At 45.3% G+C, this 23413-nt stretch overlaps 1 protein-coding gene and 2 non-coding genes across 3 annotated transcripts in view; 1 reads left to right on the top strand and 2 right to left on the bottom strand.

Annotated features, from left to right (window-relative positions):
- Window positions 1-23413, bottom strand: part of plekhg2 (pleckstrin homology domain containing, family G (with RhoGef domain) member 2) — a 140435-nt gene that overhangs the window by 105147 nt on the left and 11875 nt on the right. Inside the window, exon 2 of the mRNA XM_072392580.1 lies at window positions 4001-4078. Within this exon, the coding sequence (XP_072248681.1) occupies window positions 4001-4049 (49 nt within the window). The 5' untranslated portion in view covers window positions 4050-4078. The remainder of the gene's footprint in view (window positions 1-4000; window positions 4079-23413) is intronic.
- Window positions 6584-6675, top strand: trnar-ucu (transfer RNA arginine (anticodon UCU)). The gene is given in 2 exon segments: window positions 6584-6620; window positions 6640-6675. It is a non-coding gene; the product is annotated as a tRNA-Arg (tRNA).
- On the bottom strand, window positions 14364-14447 carry trnar-ucu (transfer RNA arginine (anticodon UCU)). The gene is given in 2 exon segments: window positions 14364-14399; window positions 14411-14447. It is a non-coding gene; the product is annotated as a tRNA-Arg (tRNA).

The following is a 23413-nucleotide window of genomic DNA, read 5'->3' as shown; positions in this document are numbered from 1 at the left end:
AACTGTGTTTTCTTTGCTGTTTTTCATAGATGCAGCTAAAGAAATGGGAACAAATGATGTGTCTTTGTGACAAAGTGCCTAAAGATCCAGTTTAAAATGGCTTCTTTGCTAAGTTGTCTGTTCTGTGTCGACACAACACTGGTTCATCCCTTGAGTTAGGAGCCTTTTTCCTGCCTGAATGGGTCAAAGGTCAGAGTTAAGTGGCTGAACAAAGAAAAAACACATTCCTCTGAAAATGCTCAGGAACAAGGACTGAAGATGAGGGGAAAAGCAGAAAATATCCAAAGAAAAACTCTGAAAGAGCTTCAGAAAGCTGCAGAACTATTGATCAGGACACTTTAAAGGTTTCAGAAAGCTGCAGAACTGTTGATCAGGACACTTTAAAGGTTTCAGAAAGCTGCAGAACTGTTGATCAGGACACTTTAAAGGTTACAGAAAGCTGCAGAACTGTTGATCAGGACACTTTAAAGGTTACAGAAAGCTGCAGAACTGTTGATCAGGACACTTTAAAGGTTTCAGAAAGCTGCAGAACTGTTGATCAGGACACTTTAAAGGTTTCAGAAAGCTGCAGAACTATTGATCAGGACACTTTAAATGTTTCAGAAAGCTGCAGAACTATTGATCAGGACACTTTAAAGGTTTCAGAAAGCTGCAGAACTGTTGATCAGGACACTTTAAAGGTTTCAGAAAGCTGCAGAACTATTGATCAGGACACTTTAAATGTTTCAGAAAGCTGCAGAACTATTGATCAGGACACTTTAAAGGTTTCAGAAAGCTGCAGAACTATTGATCAGGACACTTTAAATGTTACAGAAAGCTGCAGAACTGTTGATCAGGACACTTTAAAGGTTACAGAAAGCTGCAGAACTGTTGATCAGGACACTTTAAAGGTTTCAGAAAGCTGCAGAACTATTGATCAGGACACTTTAAATGTTACAGAAAGCTGCAGAACTGTTGATCAGGACACTTTAAAGGTTACAGAAAGCTGCAGAACTGTTGATCAGGACACTTTAAAGGTTTCAGAAAGCTGCAGAACTATTGATCAGGACACTTTAAAGGTTACAGAAAGCTGCAGAACTGTTGATCAGGACACTTTAAAGGTTTCAGAAAGCTGCAGAACTGTTGATCAGGACACTTTAAAGGTCACAGAAAGCTGCAGAACTGTTGATCAGGACACTTTAAAGGTTTCAGAAAGCTGCAGAACTGTTGATCAGGACACTTTAAAGGTTTCAGAAAGCTGCAGAACTGTTGATCAGGACACTTTAAAGGTTACAGAAAGCTGCAGAACTGTTGATCAGGACACTTTAAAGGTGTCAGAAAGCTGCAGAACTGTTGATCAGGACACTTTAAAGGTTTCAGAAAGCTGCAGAACTGTTGATCAGGACACTTTAAAGGTGTCAGAAAGCTGCAGAACTGTTGATCAGGACACTTTAAAGGTTACAGAAAGCTGCAGAACTGTTGATCAGGACACTTTAAAGGTCACAGAAAGCTGCAGAACTGTGGATCAGGACACTTTAAAGGTTTCAGAAAGCTGCAGAACTGTTGATCAGGACACTTTAAAGGTTACAGAAAGCTGCAGAACTGTTGATCAGGACACTTTAAAGGTCACAGAAAGCTGCAGAACTGTTGATCAGGACACTTTAAAGGTTACAGAAAGCTGCAGAACTGTTGATCAGGACACTTTAAAGGTGTCAGAAAGCTGCAGAACTATTGATCAGGACACTTTAAAGGTTACAGAAAGCTGCAGAACTGTTGATCAGGACACTTTAAAGGTCACAGAAAGCTGCAGAACTGTGGATCAGGACACTTTAAAGGTTTCAGAAAGCTGCAGAACTGTTGATCAGGACACTTTAAAGGTTACAGAAAGCTGCAGAACTGTTGATCAGGACACTTTAAAGGTTTCAGAAAGCTGCAGAACTATTGATCAGGACACTTTAAAGGCTTCAGAAAGCTGCAGAACTGTTGATCAGGACACTTTAAAGGTTTCAGGAAGTCCGGCTCGTTAGATGGAAGCAGAAAGAAATTACAGGTGACTTCAGACTTTTGTGAGTCTCAAATAAAAAAACATTTGGGATCAAATGAGAAGATGCTTCAGATCATTGCCTTTCACAACTTTTCGGACACCAGATCTCTGAGATCCTCGACTGTTATACTGAGATGCTGTGAAACAAGCCAAAAGGCACACAATCTTTTTTAAATTCAAGGTTATATCTAACTTCCAGGCCTAAGATGTCGGACTCGAACACCCTCTGACCCACATTTGGTTGGTTGGGATCCGCTGGGCCCAGCCGGACGGTTCTTTGTGGAGCTGCCTTCAGCCTCCATGTTTCTTTCTTCTTCCAGTCTAACTTTAATCATTTCTGGTTATCAGATGAAATAAAAGCAGGGAGACTTCAGAAACCAGCCAATCACAGACGGGACCGTTCCCCTCCCTCCTTCTCTTCCTCCGCTCTGTTTCTATTCCATCGTTCCTCCTTATCTTGGGCGTTCTCTCTATTTTCTGCCTCCTTCTTTTCTATGGTTATAATCAGCAGATCTGCTGTGGCCTTTTATGGTGCGTGTGTTTGCAGCAGAAACATTGTTCAGAGCTGCACTTTATCGCCACAAACCGAGCAGCTTCCTGTGTGTTACTGTGTGGGATCTGTGTTCAGCATGACTGCAGCATCCAGCGCTGTGTTCACAGACTGTTTGTGTTTCTGCAGGAAAGTGCTCTGCTGCGTTTCTACGTGTTTGTATGTGTGATGCTAACTATGGAAGCCAATATAACAGCAGAGTGGCGGCTGTGTGTAATTACACCTCATTACTGAGCCTGTGCATATATAAATATATATATATTTATATATATATGTGTGTGTGTGGGGCTCTCAGCCCTCACGGGCCTCTCTGCTCTGGTGACAGGAAGTCACAGCTCACAGGGAAAGTCGAGCCAGACTCAAAACGCTGAAATAAATCTGCTCAAAGTGAGTCTCAGTGGCAGCAGCTTCGTGGGAAAATCACAGCTTCTAACTGCTGTACAAATGAACCACTTCTGTTCTTCTTCTGATAGCAGAAACATCCTCCTTGTCGACTCTGGTGGGACTTGAACCCATAACCTTTGAATACCTTGAATAACATGCATCTGAGGAGTTTTATCTGCTCAGAAAAGCACAATAAGAAGCTTAGGAAGTATAAGCTGGGCAAAAATAAATGATTTTATCGATTAGTTCGACTTTGTGTTTCAGGACAGTTTCTTTTAAAGAAATGGGGAAAATGCCCACTCCCTCCAGCTGTTTGGAGCTGGGCTGGTTCTCCAGAGTCGGACCTGTTTCTTTCATATGAAGGTCAAGCAAACTAAAATATTAACCACAAACAGAGACAAGTAGAAAGAGGTGGTACAACAAAGATATTCAAAGCCACAATAAAAACAAAGTGACCACGAAACATCGTGTTCTAACAGCACCAAAACACCAAAGGCCCCACAGTGACTGTTAAAACCTGCCGTTAATCCTGAGTCTGCTCTAAAAAATGTTTGATTCTCTGTCCTCCAGCAGACTGCTTCAGAGACTATTTCAGATTAAATCTGCATGATTCCCGACCTATGACCTGACTGATGACAGCTGAACCTGAATCCCAAGAAAACTGTAGCAAACATCTTAGCTTTAGCTTTAGCTTTAGCTAACAGAACCACATACAGCTGTGTACAGTGTTTTAGGACAGTTTCCTTTAAAGAAATGGGGAAAAGGCCCACTCCCTCCAGCTGTTTGGAGCTGGGCTGGTTCTCCAGAGTCAGACCTGGAACAAACCAGAGTTTGTTCAAAGCTTCTTGATTTATTTCAGCGTCTCAGACGGAGGCTTCCAGCCCAGAGTGTTTTATCCTCACTCCCAGATGCTGCAGAGCGCCACAAACGTGTCCGTATGACAGAAGGCGAGCCGGTGGGAGGAGCCTACGATGCAGTACCTCTACCTGTACCTGCAGAGAACTCATTACAGCCGACTTAAGGCCCCCCCGCCTCCCTTTTACCTGTGTTACTGGGCGATCTCTGGCTGCCACGCCGTGACCCCTCAGGCATGGTGTGATGATGTCACAGGAAGCAGAAACCTGGTAAAGATCAGGAGAAAACCTGGTTAGCGTCTGCTGTCACCTCACATTTCACGTGTCATCCTTGCAAACAACCCCTCAGCGCTGCCTTTCTTCTTCTTTTGTCAAAAATGCTGCAGAAGTGGTGCAAACGGACGCAGAAAAGCAGGATAAAACATCCACATCTGGGTGTTTTTCAGAGGACTGGACTCCTCTTTTGTGTAAAAGCGTGAGCACATATGTAACGTCTGGCTGGAAGACAAGAATGTGCTCTCTTCATATTACCCTGTGCATGTGTGTGAGTGCATGTGGAGAGTCAGCCAGCCCCATTGATACAGTTACACAGGTTGACCCAGTTCATTCATTGTACATAAACAAGTGTTTCTGCAGCTGTCTGCTGGAATACTGCTGGATGTATGTCAGGGGCATGAGAAAAGGGGGGAGTCAGGTCTCTCTGATTGTTCGTAATGGGAACCAGATGCAGAGGAACACTACAGGTTGCTGGGTGACATCTACAGATTCTCGACATGCGATTGGTTTCTGGACTTGATGTCAAAGATGTGATCCAAACTAAATAGTGATGAGATCCGAATAGGCGCATTCATGTTCACACGACTCAATCCTTCCTCCTCAGCTCTGCTATTCCTATCGTAAATCTGTTTTAAAGAGCCTTCTGGGTAGAAACTGCTCCAAAAAGGGCAGGTAACTGGATACAGAATCTGCCTATCAAAGTCATGAATGGGCTTCAACCAATCTGAGGAACCAAGTGCAGTTAGGAGCTGGTATTTCTGAATAAAAGCTGCAGGTACAGAGCTGCGATTGGATAGAGCCTGGCTAGAGCCTGGATAGGGCCTGGATAGGGCCTGGCTAGAGCCTGGCTAGAGCCTGGATAGAGCCTGGATAAACCCTGCCCAGAGCCTGGCTAGAGCCTGGCTAGAGCCTGGATAGAGCCTAGCTAGAGCCTGGCTAGAGCCTGGCTAGAGCCTGGATAGAGCCTGGATAGACCCTGCCCAGAGCCTGGATAGAGCCTGGATAGAGCCTGGCTATAGCCTGGATAGAGCCTGGATAGAGCCTGGCTAGAGCCTGGATGGGGCCTGGATAGAGCCTGGATGGGGCCTGGCTAGAGCCTGGATAGGGCCTGGATAGAGCCTGGATAGAGCATGGATAGAGCCTGGATAGGGCCTGGATAGAGCCTGGATGGGGCCTGGCTAGAGCCTGGATAGGGCCTGGATAGAGCCTGGATAGAGCATGGATAGAGCCTGGATAGAGCCTGGACAGAGCCTGGCTAGAGCCTGGATGGAGCCAGTCAAAGAAACCTGCAAAACCCACCTGTTAAAGGCTCTGTGGCGCATTGGACTTCTTGTTAGTTTAGCTATTCAAAGGTTGTGGGTCTGACTGGTGGAGAAAGAGGTGTCCAAAAAAAAGGGAAACTCAGTGCAAAGGGGCTGAAACTGGGGGAACTTTCTGAAACTTGGATTAAAAATAAGTTTGCTTCACATTGCAGAGAAAATCCCCGAGAGAACGTTGAGCCGGAGGCAGCACAGAGAGCTGGATCAGCTCCAACACTGCGGTTAATCAAACGTTTCAGGGAGGTTAAACACAGACGTGCCGCCATGTTTGCATCACCTCTGAGGCGCTAACTGTCTTCCATTTCCTGGTGACATTCAGGCGAGCTTTCAGAGGACGAGTCCGCTTGTCACAGCAGGAAAAACTCGCTCTCATGGCTTCATGGATTAATGGAAGTAAAGATGTGCAGAGTTTCGGTAAAAAGTAGGAAAGACAACATCTGTGGCTCTGAGACACAACAGCAAGCATGTTGGACTCCTCATAAACCTCAAAGGTTGTGGGTTCAAGTCCCACTGGAGTCAAGCTTTAAACTGAAAGCTTTTGTATGAAGTCATACTATCACCACCTGACCTTGTTCCACCATTATTTAAGGGAGCTTCCCTCCCAAGGTAATGAATTCAGAGACCGATTCACTACCATCTTAAAAAAGCATGTGTTAAATATTTATAGGAGGAGTTACATGTGTTCGGGGGGGCTGAGTAAAAGCAGAGATTCTCCACCCTTTCCCATTTATTTGGATGTTGTTGGAACATATCGACTGTAAGGTCAAACTCTAAGACCACCTGGAATCTCTGAACTAAACGAAGTCACATAACAACTTCGTATTTTTTGTATTGTGGCAACATTTTCCCGTTTCTGTTCACATTAAAGATGCATCGGCTGTGAGACCGTGGGCCAATGTTGGAAACAAATACAAATAATTTGGCTAATAACCAATACCGGGTTGTTTTTGCTATTTTTTCTTCCGTTAATATCGTTGAAATATTAAAATATGCATTAAGAAAATCACCAGCGGGTATTTTAGGCCTTCATCAGAGCGGTTTACATGCATCCAGGGCTGGACAGCAGGCTGTGGTCACATGGACAGCTGAGGAGAGGCACAGTTCAGAGTAAACTGCTCCATTTAACTGGAATACAGCCCCTGGAATGGGAATAATACTGAAAACTGACCCAGAAAGCGGCTCTGTGGCGCAACGGAGAGCGCGTTGGACTTCTAGAATGCTGATGTGGAAGATATTCAAAGGTTGTGGGTTCGAGTCCCTCCAGAGTCAAAGCCCAAATCAAACTTTGCTTTGAAGCAGTTCTGCTCTTTTCTTTCATCATCTGCAACTTTATCGTCTTAATTTGACACTGAACGCTCTCCCTACTGTAAAATCCACATGAAGCACCCCATCAACTCTGTGGCTTTATGTAAATATCTATTCAATTCAATTAATCAACAAATCCCTGAAGGTTAATTATATAGCTGCAGGATTAATAACTATGAAAGACATATTATTGTTATAGATAGATAACAAAATGAAGTATGAATTTAGAAAGCTGTAGCAGAGAGGAAGGTGTGGTAGGAACCTTCAGAGGTCTCCATCAGTGGGTTGGGCTGCTGTTTCTGTTGCTTAGCAACAGCTCAGCTGATGATGTCACACGCAGCGTCAGCAGGTAACTCAGGTGAACTCTCAGCAGACAACATGGACAGAAACTCACAGCCAGCAGTTCAACATCTGGGCTGCAGAGACGCTCCAGGATTCCACCATCTGTTGTTAACCAGCTCTATGATCCTCCTCCTTTACTGTTAGCGCTCTGTCTGCAGTCTCTGTCTGCCCGGATAGTCTTAAAGCTGAGCAGAGAGCTGTTAGAGTTGTTCCTGCAGCCAGGTCCAGGATTCCACCATCTGTTGTTAACCAGCTCTGTGATCCTCCTCCTTTACTGTTAGCGCTCTGTCTGCAGTCTCTGTCTGCCCGGATAGTCTTAAAGCTGAGCAGAGAGCTGTTAGAGTTGTTCCTGCAGCCAGGTCCAGGATTCCACCATCTGTTGTTAACCAGCTCTGTGATCCTCCTCCTTTACTGTTAGCGCTCTGTCTGCAGTCTCTGTCTGCCCGGATAGTCTTAAAGCTGAGCAGAGAGCTGTTAGAGTTGTTCCTGCAGCCAGGTCCAGGATTCCACCATCTGTTGTTAACCAGCTCTGTGATCCTCCTCCTTTACTGTTAGCGCTCTGTCTGCAGTCTCTGTCTGCCCGGATAGTCTTAAAGCTGAGCAGAGAGCTGTTAGAGTTGTTCCTGCAGCCAGGTCCAGGATTCCACCATCTGTTGTTAACCAGCTCTGTGATCCTCCTCCTTTACTGTTAGCGCTCTGTCTGCAGTCTCTGTCTGCCCGGATAGTCTTAAAGCTGAGCAGAGAGCTGTTAGAGTTGTTCCTGCAGCCAGGTCCAGGATTCCACCATCTGTTCTTAACCAGCTCTGTGATCCTCCTCCTTTACTGTTAGCGCTCTGTCTGCAGTCTCTGTCTGCCCGGATAGTCTTAAAGCTGAGCAGAGAGCTGTTAGAGTTGTTCCTGCAGCCAGGTCCAGGATTCCACCATCTGTTGTTAACCAGCTCTGTGATCCTCCTCCTTTACTGTTAGCGCTCTGTCTGCAGTCTCTGTCTGCCCGGATAGTCTTAAAGCTGAGCAGAGAGCTGTTAGAGTTGTTCCTGCAGCCAGGTCCAGGATTCCACCATCTGTTGTTAACCAGCTCTGTGATCCTCCTCCTTTACTGTTAGCGCTCTGTCTGCAGTCTCTGTCTGCCCGGATAGTCTTAAAGCTGAGCAGAGAGCTGTTAGAGTTGTTCCTGCAGCCAGGTCCAGGATTCCACCATCTGTTGTTAACCAGCTCTGTGATCCTCCTCCTTTACTGTTAGCGCTCTGTCTGCAGTCTCTGTCTGCCCGGATAGTCTTAAAGCTGAGCAGAGAGCTGTTAGAGTTGTTCCTGCAGCCAGGTCCAGGATTCCACCATCTGTTGTTAACCAGCTCTGTGATCCTCCTCCTTTACTGTTAGCGCTCTGTCTGCAGTCTCTGTCTGCCCGGATAGTCTTAAAGCTGAGCAGAGAGCTGTTAGAGCTGTTCCTGCAGCCAGGTCCAGGATTCCACCATCTGTTGTTAACCAGCTCCGTGATCCTCCTCCTTTACTGTTAGCGCTCTGTCTGCAGTCTCTGTCTGCCCGGATAGTCTTAAAGCTGAGCAGAGAGCTGTTAGAGTTGTTCCTGCAGCCAGGTCCAGGATTCCACCATCTGTTGTTAACCAGCTCTGTGATCCTCCTCCTTTACTGTTAGCGCTCTGTCTGCAGTCTCTGTCTGCCCGGATAGTCTTAAAGCTGAGCAGAGAGCTGTTAGAGTTGTTCCTGCAGCCAGGTCCAGGATTCCACCATCTGTTGTTAACCATCTCTGTGATCCTCCTCCTTTACTGTTAGCGCTCTGTCTGCAGTCTCTGTCTGCCCGGATAGTCTTAAAGCTGAGCAGAGAGCTGTTAGAGTTGTTCCTGCAGCCAGGTCCAGGATTCCACCATCTGTTGTTAACCAGCTCTATGATCCTCCTCCTTTACTGTTAGCGCTCTGTCTGCAGTCTCTGTCTGCCCGGATAGTCTTAAAGCTGAGCAGAGAGCTGTTAGAGTTGTTCCTGCAGCCAGGTCCAGGATTCCACCATCTGTTGTTAACCATCTCTGTGATCCTCCTCCTTTACTGTTAGCGCTCTGTCTGCAGTCTCTGTCTGCCCGGATAGTCTTAAAGCTGAGCAGAGAGCTGTTAGAGTTGTTCCTGCAGCCAGGTCCAGGATTCCACCATCTGTTGTTAACCAGCTCTGTGATCCTCCTCCTTTACTGTTAGCGCTCTGTCTGCAGTCTCTGTCTGCCCGGATAGTCTTAAAGCTGAGCAGAGAGCTGTTAGAGCTGTTCCTGCAGCCAGGTCCAGGATTCCACCATCTGTTGTTAACCAGCTCTGTGATCATCCTCCTTTACTGTTAGCGCTCTGTCTGCAGTCTCTGTCTGCCCGGATAGTCTTAGAGCTGAGCAGAGAGCTGTTAGAGTTGTTCCTGCAGCCAGGTCCAGGATTCCACCATCTGTTGTTAACCAGCTCTGTGATCCTCCTCCTTTACTGTTAGCGCTCTGTCTGCAGTCTCTGTCTGCCCGGATAGTCTTAGAGCTGAGCAGAGAGCTGTTAGAGTTGTTCCTGCAGCCAGGTCCAGGATTCCACCATCTGTTGTTAACCAGCTCTGTGATCCTCCTCCTTTACTGTTAGCGCTCTGTCTGCAGTCTCTGTCTGCCCGGATAGTCTTAAAGCTGAGCAGAGAGCTGTTAGAGTTGTTCCTGGAGCCAGGTCCAGGATTCCACCATCTGTTGTTAACCAGCTCTGTGATCCTCCTCCTTTACTGTTAGCGCTCTGTCTGCAGTCTCTGTCTGCCCGGATAGTCTTAAAGCTGAGCAGAGAGCTGTTAGAGTTGTTCCTGCAGCCAGGTCCAGGATTCCACCATCTGTTGTTAACCAGCTCTGTGATCCTCCTCCTTTACTGTTAGCGCTCTGTCTGCAGTCTCTGTCTGCCCGGATAGTCTTAAAGCTGAGCAGAGAGCTGTTAGAGTTGTTCCTGCAGCCAGGTCCAGGATTCCACCATCTGTTGTTAACCAGCTCTGTGATCCTCCTCCTTTACTGTTAGCGCTCTGTCTGCAGTCTCTGTCTGCCCGGATAGTCTTAAAGCTGAGCAGAGAGCTGTTAGAGTTGTTCCTGCAGCCAGGTCCAGGATTCCACCATCTGTTGTTAACCAGCTCTGTGATCCTCCTCCTTTACTGTTAGCGCTCTGTCTGCAGTCTCTGTCTGCCCGGATAGTCTTAAAGCTGAGCAGAGAGCTGTTAGAGTTGTTCCTGCAGCCAGGTCCAGGATTCCACCATCTGTTGTTAACCAGCTCTGTGATCCTCCTCCTTTACTGTTAGCGCTCTGTCTGCAGTCTCTGTCTGCCCGGATAGTCTTAAAGCTGAGCAGAGAGCTGTTAGAGTTGTTCCTGCAGCCAGGTCCAGGATTCCACCATCTGTTGTTAACCAGCTCTGTGATCCTCCTCCTTTACTGTTAGCGCTCTGTCTGCAGTCTCTGTCTGCCCGGATAGTCTTAAAGCTGAGCAGAGAGCTGTTAGAGTTGTTCCTGCAGCCAGGTCCAGGATTCCACCATCTGTTGTTAACCAGCTCTGTGATCCTCCTCCTTTACTGTTAGCGCTCTGTCTGCAGTCTCTGTCTGCCCGGATAGTCTTAAAGCTGAGCAGAGAGCTGTTAGAGTTGTTCCTGCAGCCAGGTCCAGGATTCCACCATCTGTTGTTAACCAGCTCTGTGATCCTCCTCCTTTACTGTTAGCGCTCTGTCTGCAGTCTCTGTCTGCCCGGATAGTCTTAAAGCTGAGCAGAGAGCTGTTAGAGTTGTTCCTGCAGCCAGGTCCAGGATTCCACCATCTGTTGTTAACCAGCTCTGTGATCCTCCTCCTTTACTGTTAGCGCTCTGTCTGCAGTCTCTGTCTGCCCGGATAGTCTTAAAGCTGAGCAGAGAGCTGTTAGAGTTGTTCCTGCAGCCAGGTCCAGGATTCCACCATCTGTTGTTAACCATCTCTGTGATCCTCCTCCTTTACTGTTAGCGCTCTGTCTGCAGTCTCTGTCTGCCCGGATAGTCTTAAAGCTGAGCAGAGAGCTGTTAGAGTTGTTCCTGCAGCCAGGTCCAGGATTCCACCATCTGTTGTTAACCAGCTCTGTGATCCTCCTCCTTTACTGTTAGCGCTCTGTCTGCAGTCTCTGTCTGCCCGGATAGTCTTAAAGCTGAGCAGAGAGCTGTTAGAGTTGTTCCTGCAGCCAGGTCCAGGATTCCACCATCTGTTGTTAACCATCTCTGTGATCCTCCTCCTTTACTGTTAGCGCTCTGTCTGCAGTCTCTGTCTGCCCGGATAGTCTTAAAGCTGAGCAGAGAGCTGTTAGAGCTGTTCCTGCAGCCAGGTCCAGGATTCCACCATCTGTTGTTAACCAGCTCTGTGATCCTCCTCCTTTACTGTTAGCGCTCTGTCTGCAGTCTCTGTCTGCCCGGATAGTCTTAAAGCTGAGCAGAGAGCTGTTAGAGCTGTTCCTGCAGCCAGGTCCAGGATTCCACCATCTGTTGTTAACCAGCTCTGTGATCATCCTCCTTTACTGTTAGCGCTCTGTCTGCAGTCTCTGTCTGCCCGGATAGTCTTAGAGCTGAGCAGAGAGCTGTTAGAGTTGTTCCTGCAGCCAGGTCCAGGATTCCACCATCTGTTGTTAACCAGCTCTGTGATCCTCCTCCTTTACTGTTAGCGCTCTGTCTGCAGTCTCTGTCTGCCCGGATAGTCTTAGAGCTGAGCAGAGAGCTGTTAGAGTTGTTCCTGCAGCCAGGTCCAGGATTCCACCATCTGTTGTTAACCAGCTCTGTGATCCTCCTCCTTTACTGTTAGCGCTCTGTCTGCAGTCTCTGTCTGCCCGGATAGTCTTAAAGCTGAGCAGAGAGCTGTTAGAGTTGTTCCTGGAGCCAGGTCCAGGATTCCACCATCTGTTGTTAACCAGCTCTGTGATCCTCCTCCTTTACTGTTAGCGCTCTGTCTGCAGTCTCTGTCTGCCCGGATAGTCTTAAAGCTGAGCAGAGAGCTGTTAGAGTTGTTCCTGCAGCCAGGTCCAGGATTCCACCATCTGTTGTTAACCAGCTCTGTGATCCTCCTCCTTTACTGTTAGCGCTCTGTCTGCAGTCTCTGTCTGCCCGGATAGTCTTAAAGCTGAGCAGAGAGCTGTTAGAGTTGTTCCTGCAGCCAGGTCCAGGATTCCACCATCTGTTGTTAACCAGCTCTGTGATCCTCCTCCTTTACTGTTAGCGCTCTGTCTGCAGTCTCTGTCTGCCCGGATAGTCTTAAAGCTGAGCAGAGAGCTGTTAGAGTTGTTCCTGCAGCCAGGTCCAGGATTCCACCATCTGTTGTTAACCAGCTCTGTGATCCTCCTCCTTTACTGTTAGCGCTCTGTCTGCAGTCTCTGTCTGCCCGGATAGTCTTAAAGCTGAGCAGAGAGCTGTTAGAGTTGTTCCTGCAGCCAGGTCCAGGATTCCACCATCTGTTGTTAACCAGCTCTGTGATCCTCCTCCTTTACTGTTAGCGCTCTGTCTGCAGTCTCTGTCTGCCCGGATAGTCTTAAAGCTGAGCAGAGAGCTGTTAGAGTTGTTCCTGCAGCCAGGTCCAGGATTCCACCATCTGTTGTTAACCAGCTCTGTGATCCTCCTCCTTTACTGTTAGCGCTCTGTCTGCAGTCTCTGTCTGCCCGGATAGTCTTAAAGCTGAGCAGAGAGCTGTTAGAGTTGTTCCTGCAGCCAGGTCCAGGATTCCACCATCTGTTGTTAACCAGCTCTGTGATCCTCCTCCTTTACTGTTAGCGCTCTGTCTGCAGTCTCTGTCTGCCCGGATAGTCTTAAAGCTGAGCAGAGAGCTGTTAGAGCTGTTCCTGCAGCCAGGCCTGATATTCCTGCTGTGTCCTCATCAGGGCTCCGAGCTCGTCCATTTTATCCACCAGAGATCTCACATTTCTCCTGATGATTAAAGGAAGAAATGCTTTAAACTTCCTCCTTTTTCTCTGTTTTGTTCCTGTTCCCCAACTTTTCTTAGTTTAGGGTCTTATTCCAGGCATTAGTTGGGCTTTGGAAAGCTCAGTTTTCGCTCAAAGCCAGGAAACGTCTTGCTGCTCCCACCTTTCTACCTCTTATTGTTTACGGTAATAATAAGGTTCCCAAAAGGCTGTAAACCTCACTGCACTTTGTCCTCTCTGGGTAACTTTCCATCATCATCCATTCGCAGACTTTGCACTCATATCATGTTATTATTATCCAGCCAACAGATAGTCTTTTGTTACCTTTAGTGTTCTCTCAGGCATTTTCTTGTTCTGCCCCTTTGACTTGGAGGATCTGAAGCTGTCCTGTTTGATCACAATAAGGAATTTTAAACATATTTTAGGGAAAATAGAAAAAGCATCACTGGACGTCCTTTCAGCTTTTATTCCGTGAGATTCGATGATGTTATTATCTGTATAAATCAAGGTTAAATGAGGTAAAATAAGATAAAAGCCGCTGTTTCTTTCATGTGAAGGTCAAGCAAACTAAAATATGAACCACAAACAGAGACAAGTAGAAAGAGGTGGTACAATAAAGATATTCAAAGCCACAATAAAACCAAAGTGACCACGAAACATCGTGTTCTCACTGCACCAAAACACCAAAGGCCCCACAGTGACTGTTAAAACCTGCCTTTAAGTCTGCTCTAAAAAATGTTTGATTCTCTGTCCTCCAGCAGACTGCTTCAGAGACTATTTCAGATTAAATCTGCATGATTCCTGACCTTTGACCTGACTGATGACAGCTGAATCTGAACCCAAGAAAACTGTAATGAACATCTTAGCTTTAGCTTTAGCTAACAGAACCAAAGAAACCGGATGGATGCCAACAGATGAAGGCGTCTGCCTCACAGCTAAACAAACGGGATAAACTGTCAGCCAACGTCTTACAGAATCAGATGCAGATTTCCTTCCTCATGATGCATCTTTATTGGATGAAGGTCTGCAGCAGGAGACTTTCCAGTCATCCCTTTATGAACCGCAGCCTGATTTAAAATAAAAGGTTTTCTTTGGACGTTTCCAACCTGGGAGGCTCAGAGCAGCTCATTATGATGAGATTTACATTAAAACATCATTAATACTTTCACTCTCTGCAGCCTCCAGAATCAGACATCCTGACAAAAACCACAAGGTCTGTGTATTTCTATTTTTTACCATTCGACCTCTTTATCCTGTTCAGGGGGGTAATCCATCCCAGCTGCCCTGAGAGGCAGGGTCCATGTTGGAGACGTCACCATCCATCTCAGGATGTCAGCCTGTGAGAATCAGCTGTGAGAATCAGCTGTGATTGCTTCCAGCATAAGATGACCTACAGAGATCGACTCTGGTGGGACTCGAACCCACAACCTTTGAATTCCTTCTCTTCTAGAAGTCCAACACGCTGTCCTTTGCGCCACAGAGCCTCAAACTTCTCTGTCAGCTCAGAGATAAAAACGACGGGAACTCTCACACCTTCACACCTTCAGGCTGTATCCTGACAGCATGTTTTAATCTGATGGTCCCTGAATCATCTGAAGTGACTCTGAGTTTTAAATCTCTGCTTTCACTCTGCTGAACATGGCCGGTACAGCCTGGCTCCATCATCCAACTGGAAACAGCTCATTCCAGGACAGAAGAGCTCAGTTTTAAGGTGGATGTTAGTCTTTTAAAGACCAACAACAGGTTCTCATGCATTTAAATGATTTAATGTCATTTTACACCATTAAAATAACAGAACAGTGTGGTGCAACGTCTCCTCCCATCACACACCATCAGTTACTGTGCACACCGCCAAAGGTTGGGGAAAGGGGAGCGAACAGGGCGTCGTTTCCCCGAAACACGTAAATACGACGCACAAAAGTGCAAGAAAGTTCTGCAATAACACGTCAGATGACCTGGTTATGAGTGTAAGTCGCTTTGGATTAAAGCCTCGGACAAATACAAGAAAAAGAAAGTTGGGGAGCAACTTTAGAGAAAGAAACTTCATCTTATTTTCAACTATTTCAGCATCTGAAAAGAAGTTTTCACCTTAAAATCACCTTAAATGTAATCTTTATTGATTTCTGTTGGGAGGTTTTGATTATAATCCCCAAAAAGGGAGCAAAACTCACATGTTTTTAATATATCTGTCAGCGTTTAAGAGCCTCACTAAGAAGACATCACCTGCCGAGGTATTTCCAGGTGCATCCGCTTCACACACACCTCACGTGTTTTTGATGCTGTATCTGGTTGCCAGGACAACCTGACACACATCAGCGACATCATATTTCACAGGCTGCAGCCGTTTGACGCTGAAAACAGCCTCAGTTCAGTTTAAGAGTGGAACCAGAACTTCCAGGTTCTGTTCCAACGTTCAAAACCAAACCAAGTTCAGAGCTTTCTCCAGTTGGACATTCTTAAAGCAGCAGAATATCAACTCAAACACGTCATAAAACAAATAAAAAAAACTAGATTTAGATGTGACTGTGACCTGGGATGTACATCGCATCTCACTTTATGACAGCTGGGACCGACTGCCGCCCCTCTGGACGAACTCCTTTCAGACCGAGAACACGACCACCAGCCAGAATGAGCTCATCTGGCTCCTTGTAATTCTGTGAAATTAGTCTCCTTCCAGAATCAGTCAGTTTTTTTATCTTAACACAGCCTCCAGATGGAAAAATGATTGATATGTTTCAGCTGGCAACAAGTCATCCAACCTGAACTGATGCGGCTTCTCTTTCCTGGTCTGAAGACGCTTCCTGTGGTCGTGGAAAGCTCTAAGCTCTGCTTCAGGAGAAAGCTCTCGCTCTGCTTCAGGAGAAAGCTCTAAGCTCTGCTTCAGGAGAAAGCTCTCGCTCTGCTTCAGGAGAAAGCTCTAAGCTCTGCTTCAGGAGAAAGCTCTAAGCTCTCGCTCTGCTTCAGGAGAAAGCTCTCGCTCTGCTTCAGGAGAAAGCTCTAAGCTCTGCTTCAGGAGAAAGCTCTAAGCTCTCGCCCTGCTTCAGGAGAAAGCTCTAAGCTCTCGCTCTGCTTCAGGAGAAAGCTCTCGCTCTGCTTCAGGAGAAAGCTCTCGCTCTGCTTCAGGAGAAAGCTCTCCCTCTTCTTCAGGAGAAAGCTCTAAGCTCTGCTTCAGGAGAAAGCTCTCGCTCTGCTTCAGGAGAAAGCTCTCGCTCTGCTTCAGGAGAAAGCTCTAAGCTCTGCTTCAGGAGAAAGCTCTCGCTCTGCTTCAGGAGAAAGCTCTAAGCTCTGCTTCAGGAGAAAGCTCTAAGCTCTGCTTCAGGAGAAAGCTCTAAGCTCTGCTTCAGGAGAAAGCTCTAAGCTCTGCTTCAGGAGAAAGCTCTAAGCTCTGCTTCAGGAGAAAGCTCTAAGCTCTGCTTCAGGAGAAAGCTCTAAGCTCTGCTTCAGGAGAAAGCTCTCGCTCTGCTTCAGGAGAAAGCTCTCGCTCTGCTTCAGGAGAAAGCTCTAAGCTCTGCTTCAGGAGAAAGCTCTCGCCCTGCTTCAGGAGGGTCAGGTTGTCGGTGTGTAGCTCAGGAGATGGTTGAAGCAGGTGGAACTGCATTAGCAACACATCATTCGGCTGCCACTGCAGGATACGATCAGTCCGTAAACCTCCACCAACAACATCTTCTCTGAGCCAAGATGGTGCAATGATCATCTGGACTAAATCTCCATTTAAAACCACTGCTTTATGGTTCATTATAAAACCTCTCTGCCTGGGTTTCCTCCATCTGAGCATGCTCAGTTCAGGTTGCTCTCTTCCAGTTTCATTTGGCTCTTTGAAAATAATTAAAATATCTTTTAATCTCCCCAGATTATCCTGTGTTAAAGTGACTCCGAGTGGCTCAAAGGACAACGTATTGGACTTGTAATAAGCAGTAATTACCTCTTAGGTAAGTAAGTGCTTAAAATGTTCGCTTCAGTCACTGTGAAAACAGAAATAATTCAGCCCGGTGAGGAAGGTTGGAGTCTGAGGCCCAAAGTGTCTGATAATCGACAGGTTAGGGAGTTTAAAGCTGCTGTGAAATGAAACATCATGCCTTCCTTCTCTGTTATTTATTGTGTTTGGGTTCAAGCACACGGGCTGGAAAAGTAAAAGAGAGAAAATAGAGATTGATTGCAGTAATTCTGGAGAATAATCTGAATTATTAGTCACACTTGTTCTATAATGAGCTTGTAGGTCTGAAACATGAGAACCAGAGCCTGGGAACCACAGTATGTGTGTGTTTACATTTCTCTGCTTCGAGGGGCTTCATGTTTATATGACATCCCTCCTCCTGGACTTCAGCCCTCAGCTTTGCCTTCCAGGTGACGAGACCGGTGACACCCACAGAGAAACAGAGAAACAGCCAGATGTGCATTAAGTTCAGTGGAACTATCCTCTGAGACAAGCTTTCTGTCATTTCTTTAAGGAGTCTTCAGGAATAGTTCTCCAGGCTTCTTGAAGGACATCCCAAAGCTCTTCTTTGGATGTGGGCTGCCTTTTGTTCCGTTCTCTGTCAGATGATCCCACACTGCTTCAATAATGTTGAGGTCCGGGCTCTGGGGAGGATTCATCCCTCCATAAGACCTGTTGCCACTGATTTTCAGTCCACTTCTTGTGTCATTTGGCACAGCTCAGCCTTTTCTCCCTGTTTCCCTTCCTTAAGAACGGCTTCTTGACAGCCACCCTTCCATGGAGACCATTTCTGATGAGGCTTGGGCCAACAGTAGATGGATCAGCTGAAGGTCCAGATGCATCTCTCAGGTCCTGTCAGGTCACAGCTGGATTTTTTCCTCTTTCTTAAGGACATCACTTTCAGATCCTGTTCATCTGCTGTAGATAGTTTTTTAGGCCTGACACTTCTTCTTCTGTCCTCCACTTGTCCAGTTTCCTCAAATGTTTTAAGGACACACTGCACACCATGCTGAGATATGCCAAGTTTTCAGCTAATAGCTCTTTGGGAATCACCTTGTTGCTGCAGAAATCCTATTTTCTGTCTGTCAAACTGTGTTTTCTTTGCTGTTTTTCATAGATGCAGCTAAAGAAATGGGAACAAATGATGTGTCTTTGTGACAAAGAGCCTAAAGATCCAGTTTAAAATGGCTTCTTTGCTAAGTTGTCTGTTCTGTGTCGACACAACACTGGTTCATCCCTTGAGTTAGGAGCCTTTTTTCTGCCTGAATGGGTCAAAGGTCAGAGTTAAGCGGCTGAACAAAGAAAAAACACCGGAAATGCTCAGGAACAAGGACTGAAGATGAGGGAAAAAGCAGAAAATGTCCAAAGAAAAACTGTGAAAGAGCTTCAGAAAGCTGCAGAACTGTTGATCAGGACACTTTAAAGGTTACAGAAAGCTGCAGAACTGTTGATCAGGACACTTTAAAGGTTTCAGAAAGCTGCAGAACTATTGATCAGGACACTTTAAAGGTTACAGAAAGCTGCAGAACTGTTGATCAGGACACTTTAAAGGTTTCAGAAAGCTGCAGAACTGTTGATCAGGACACTTTAAAGGTTTCAGAAAGCTGCAGAACTGTTGATCAGGACACTTTAAAGGTTACAGAAAGCTGCAGAACTGTTGATCAGGACACTTTAAAGGTTTCAGAAAGCTGCAGAACTGTTGATCAGGACACTTTAAAGGTTTCAGAAAGCTGCAGAACTGTTGATCAGGACACTTTAAAGGTTTCAGAAAGCTGCAGAACTGTTGATCAGGACACTTTAAAGCTTCAGAAAGCTGCAGAACTATTGATCAGGACACTTTAAAGGTTTCAGAAAGCTGCAGAACTGTTGATCAGGACACTTTAAAGGTTTCAGAAAGCTGCAGAACTATTGATCAGGACACTTTAAAGGTTACAGGAAGTCTGGCAGAAATGAAGCTGGATCAGGACTTAGATGGAAGCAGAAATAAATTCCAGTTTCCTCAAATGTTTTTTAACATGCACTCGTATAGCTGAAATACCCTGAACCTAAAGTTGATGATGAAACCTGTTCAGTAAACTTGTTTTCTTCTGAAGAATCAATAAAAATGCAACATAATCAATTCCCATCTCCAATCTTATCGTTAAACATCAAGACTGTGAAGTGGCTGACGCCTAAAGAGGAAAACACAACCAGACGTAACTCCTCACACTTCAGAAATACTGAATTTAGGAAGTAAACATGAACAAAAGAGGCTGCTGCCCACTTTTCCTGTTCCAGCCGAGGCCTCGCTGACCCAGAGAGGGAAACACGCTCTTATTGGTCCAGGCTAAACAAACACTGACTCTGGACGTAAATGTTAAAGAGAAGAGACACACAGGCGCCTTCGCTCTCCCGTGAGTGTGCTGTCATCTCATGAATAATTCACATGATTCATGGAAGAAGTCACAAACTAACTCAATAAGGCTTGAATTAAAGCGAGAGGAGGAAGATCAGAGCTGGGTGTGAACATTTAAACAACTAATTCACTCAAATCAAGCCTAAAACACGCTGGTTTGAAAGCATCCAACCAACTGATTGCATTGGCTTCGTTCTTTGCATTTATGATGAAATCAGTCAGTTTGTCACAGCTGGATCGTGCTAATCATCCTCAAGCTAACATCAACGCTGTTGAAAAGTTCCCAGCAGGTAAATAGCTGGAGATTGTTGTAGTTAAAGGCGCTTTAAGGAGCTTTAAGGCGCTTTAAGGAGCTTTAAGGAGCTTTAAGGCGCTTTAAGGAGCTTTAAGGAGCTTTAAGGCGCTTTAAGGAGCTTTAAGGCGCTTTAAGGCGCTGTAAGGAGCTTTAAGGCGCTTTAAGGCACTTTAAGGAGCTTTAAGGAGCTGTAAGGAGCTTTAAGGAGCTTTAAGGCGCTTTAAGGAGCTTTAAGGAGTTTTAAGGCGCTTTAAGGAGCTTTAAGGAGCTGTAAGGAGCTTTAAGGCGCTTTAAGGAGCTTTAAGGAGCTTTAAGGCGCTTTAAGGAGCTTTAAGGCGCTTTAAGGAGCTTTAAGGAGCTGTAAGGAGTGCTGTTATTATTAGTTTTGGCTTCGTTCTTTGCATTTATGATGAAATCAGTCAGTTTGTCACAGCTGGATCGTGCTAATCATCCTCAAGCTAACATCAACACTGTTGAAAAGTTCCCAGCAGGTAAATAGCTGGAGATTGTTGCAGTTAAAGGAGCTTTAAGGCGCTTTAAGGAGCTGTAAGGAGCTGTAAGGAGCTGTAAGGAGCTGTAAGGAGCTGTAAGGAGCTGTAAGGAGCTGTAAGGAGCTGTAAGGAGCTGTAAGGAGCTTTAAGGAGCTTTAAGGAGCTATAAGGAGCTTTAAGGAGCTATAAGGAGCTTTAAGGACCTGTAAGGAGCTGTAAGGAGCTTTAAGGAGCTTTAAGGAGCTATAAGGAGCTTTAAGGAGCTTTAAGGAGCTTTAAGGAGTTTTAAGGAGCTGTAAGGAGCTTTAAGGAGCTTTAAGGAGCTTTAAGGAGCTTTAAGGCGCTTTAAGGAGCTTTAAGGAGCTTTAAGGAGCTGTAAGGAGCTTTAAGGCGCTGTAAGGAGCTGTAAGGAGTGCTGTTATTATTAGTTTTGTGCTAATCATCCTCAAGCTAACATCAACACTGTTGAAAAGTTCCCAGCAGGTAAATAGCTGGAGATTGTTGTAGTTTAAGGAGCTATAAGGAGCTTTAAGGCGCTTTAAGGAGCTTTAAGGAGCTTTAAGGAGCTTTAAGGAGCTGTAAGGAGCTTTAAGGCGCTTTAAGGCGCTTTAAGGAGCTTTAAGGCGCTTTAAGGAGCTTTAAGGAGTTTTAAGGAGCTGTAAGGAGCTGTAAGGAGCTTTAAGGCGCTTTAAGGAGCTTTAAGGAGCTTTAAGGAGCTGTAAGGAGCTGTAAGGAGTGCTGTTATTATTAGTTTTGGCTTCATTCTTTGCATTTATGATGAAATCAGTCAGTTTGTCACAGCTGGATCGTGCTAATCATCCTCAAGCTAACATCAACGCTGTTGAAAAGTTCCCAGCAGGTAAATAGCTGGAGATTGTTGTAGTTAAAGGAGCTTTAAGGCGCTTTATGGCGCTTTAAGGAGCTTTAAGGAGCTTTAAGGCGCTTTAAGGCGCTTTAAGGCACTTTAAGGAGCTTTAAGGAGTTTTAAGGAGCTTTAAGGAGCTTTAAGGCGCTATAAGGAGCTTTAAGGCGCTGTAAGGAGCTTTAAGGAGCTTTAAGGAGCTTTAAGGAGCTTTAAGGAGCTGTAAGGAGCTTTAAGGACCTGTAAGGAGCTGTAAGGAGCTTTAAGGACCTGTAAGGAGCGCTGTTATTATTAGTTTTTGCTTCATTCTTTGCATTTATGATGAAATCAGTCAGTTTGTCACAGCTGGATCGTGCTAATCATCCTCAAGCTAACATCAACGCTGTTGAAAAGTTCCCAGCAGGTAAATAGCTGGAGATTGTTGTAGTTAAAGGAGCTTTAAGGCGCTTTATGGCGCTTTAAGGAGCTTTAAGGAGCTTTAAGGCGCTTTAAGGCGCTTTAAGGCACTTTAAGGAGCTTTAAGGAGTTTTAAGGAGCTTTAAGGAGCTTTAAGGCGCTATAAGGAGCTTTAAGGCGCTGTAAGGAGCTTTAAGGAGCTTTAAGGAGCTTTAAGGAGCTTTAAGGACCTGTAAGGAGCTGTAAGGAGCTTTAAGGACCTGTAAGGAGCTTTAAGAAGCTTTAAGGAGCTTTAAGGAGCTTTAAGGAGTGCTGTTATTATTAGTTTTTGCTTCATTCTTTGCATTTATGATGAAATCAGTCAGTTTGTCACAGCTGGATCGTGCTAATCATCCTCAAGCTAACATCAACACTGTTGAAAAGTTCCCAGCAGGTAAATAGCTGGAGATTGTTGTAGTTTAAGGAGCTTTAAGGAGCTTTATGGTGCTTTAAGGAGCTTTAAGGACCTGTAAGGAGCTGTAAGGACCTGTAAGGAGCGCTGTTATTATTAGTTTTTGCTTCATTCTTTGCATTTATGATGAAATCAGTCAGTTTGTCACAGCTGGATCGTGCTAATCATCCTCAAGCTAACATCAACACTGTTGAAAAGTTCCCAGCAGGTAAATAGCTGGAGACTGTTGTAGTTTAAGGAGCTTTAAGGTGCTTTAAGGAGCTTTAAGGCGCTTTAAGGCGCTTTAAGGCTTTAATATTCGGGTTTGTTGAAGGTTGAAGGGTGTTGTTTCAGTCTCTGGATGGGGCTGGAAAAGCTTTACATCCACATGAAGCCTCTATGACCGACAAAACTTCAATTAGTTGCAAATGAGAACAATCGCAAACTGCCATAAAATGGAGGAAAAGCTCCTGAAAAAGCCATCAATGCTGTAAAAAGATACATTTTAACTCAAACTACGGTATTTTACTAAACCTAACCAAGTAGTTTTAGTGTGAAAACAGCAGGGTCTCCGGGTATTATTGATTACCATCCAGAAGGTGTGGATAAGAAAAGGTAAACAGAAATGATAAATTCACTCTCTCTGAAGGAGGTTTTTCCTTTTAATTGAAGACGTGACTCACCAGCTGTTTCCGGTCTGAGCGATAAACTCTCAGATATGAGATAAAATCCCACAGTTTCCCACCACAGGTGCTGTTGCTTTTCCTACTAAAAAGCTACTTCTTCTACTGAATTATAACCACCAGCCACAGAGCCTTTACCGCCCCCCTCTGGTGACACGACACAGCCGAGTTTATTCACCTGAAACCATCAGTGGAAACGCAGGATTTGTTTTCTGCTACTTTTCAGAACACAGCTTCAGTTTAGCTTTGCTAGTGAATGGAAACCTGATTAATAAGATCAGTTAACAGCTGCTTAATTGATCCTCTTGGCGTTGTAGCTCATCAGTGCAAAGGATAGTGTGTTGGACTTCAAGCTAACGTCTCCACAAAGATGTTCAAAGGTTGTGGGTTCGAGTCCCACCAGAATCAATCCTCAGGTGGGCTTTTAATAAGGTACATTTTAACAATAAATCGAATTAATAGGTTATTAAAAGACAAAGTAAAAGAGTAGCTTCAACAGCATTGTGTGTCATGGAGGTGAAAAGTTTCTCTGAAGGAAAACATTTAAAATAACAGTGTTTTACTGAACCTAACCAAGTACCACGAAGCCGTTTTTCACTGAAAAGACGTCATAAAAGTATCTAAATCAGTCATTCAGGTGAAAATGAAGCTATAATTGGTATTAAAGTCAGAGTTTTGTTGATCAGATCTTTACATTTCACACATACTCATGACCTTCAGATTTCCAACAGCTTAACTTCTGCCAGAGATCTCACATTTCCCCTGATGATCAAGGGACAAAATGGTTTGAACTTCCTCCTTTTCCTCCATTTTGATCCTGCTCGGCCTCTTTCCTCTTCTTATTCCAGGCATTAAGGCTTTGGAAAGCTCGGTTATAATAACAGTTACCAGCAGAAGTCCTTCCAGCAGTGAAACATCCAAACCAGCACAGAAATCTGCGTTTTTACAGAAAAAAGCTGAAGAA

This window comes from Leuresthes tenuis, unplaced genomic scaffold (genome assembly GCF_036924035.1).
Source record: "Leuresthes tenuis unplaced genomic scaffold, fLeuTen1.0.hap1 SCAF_9, whole genome shotgun sequence".
Lineage (NCBI taxonomy): Eukaryota > Metazoa > Chordata > Actinopteri > Atheriniformes > Atherinopsidae > Leuresthes > Leuresthes tenuis.
This window is presented reverse-complemented; position numbering and strand designations above follow the sequence as displayed.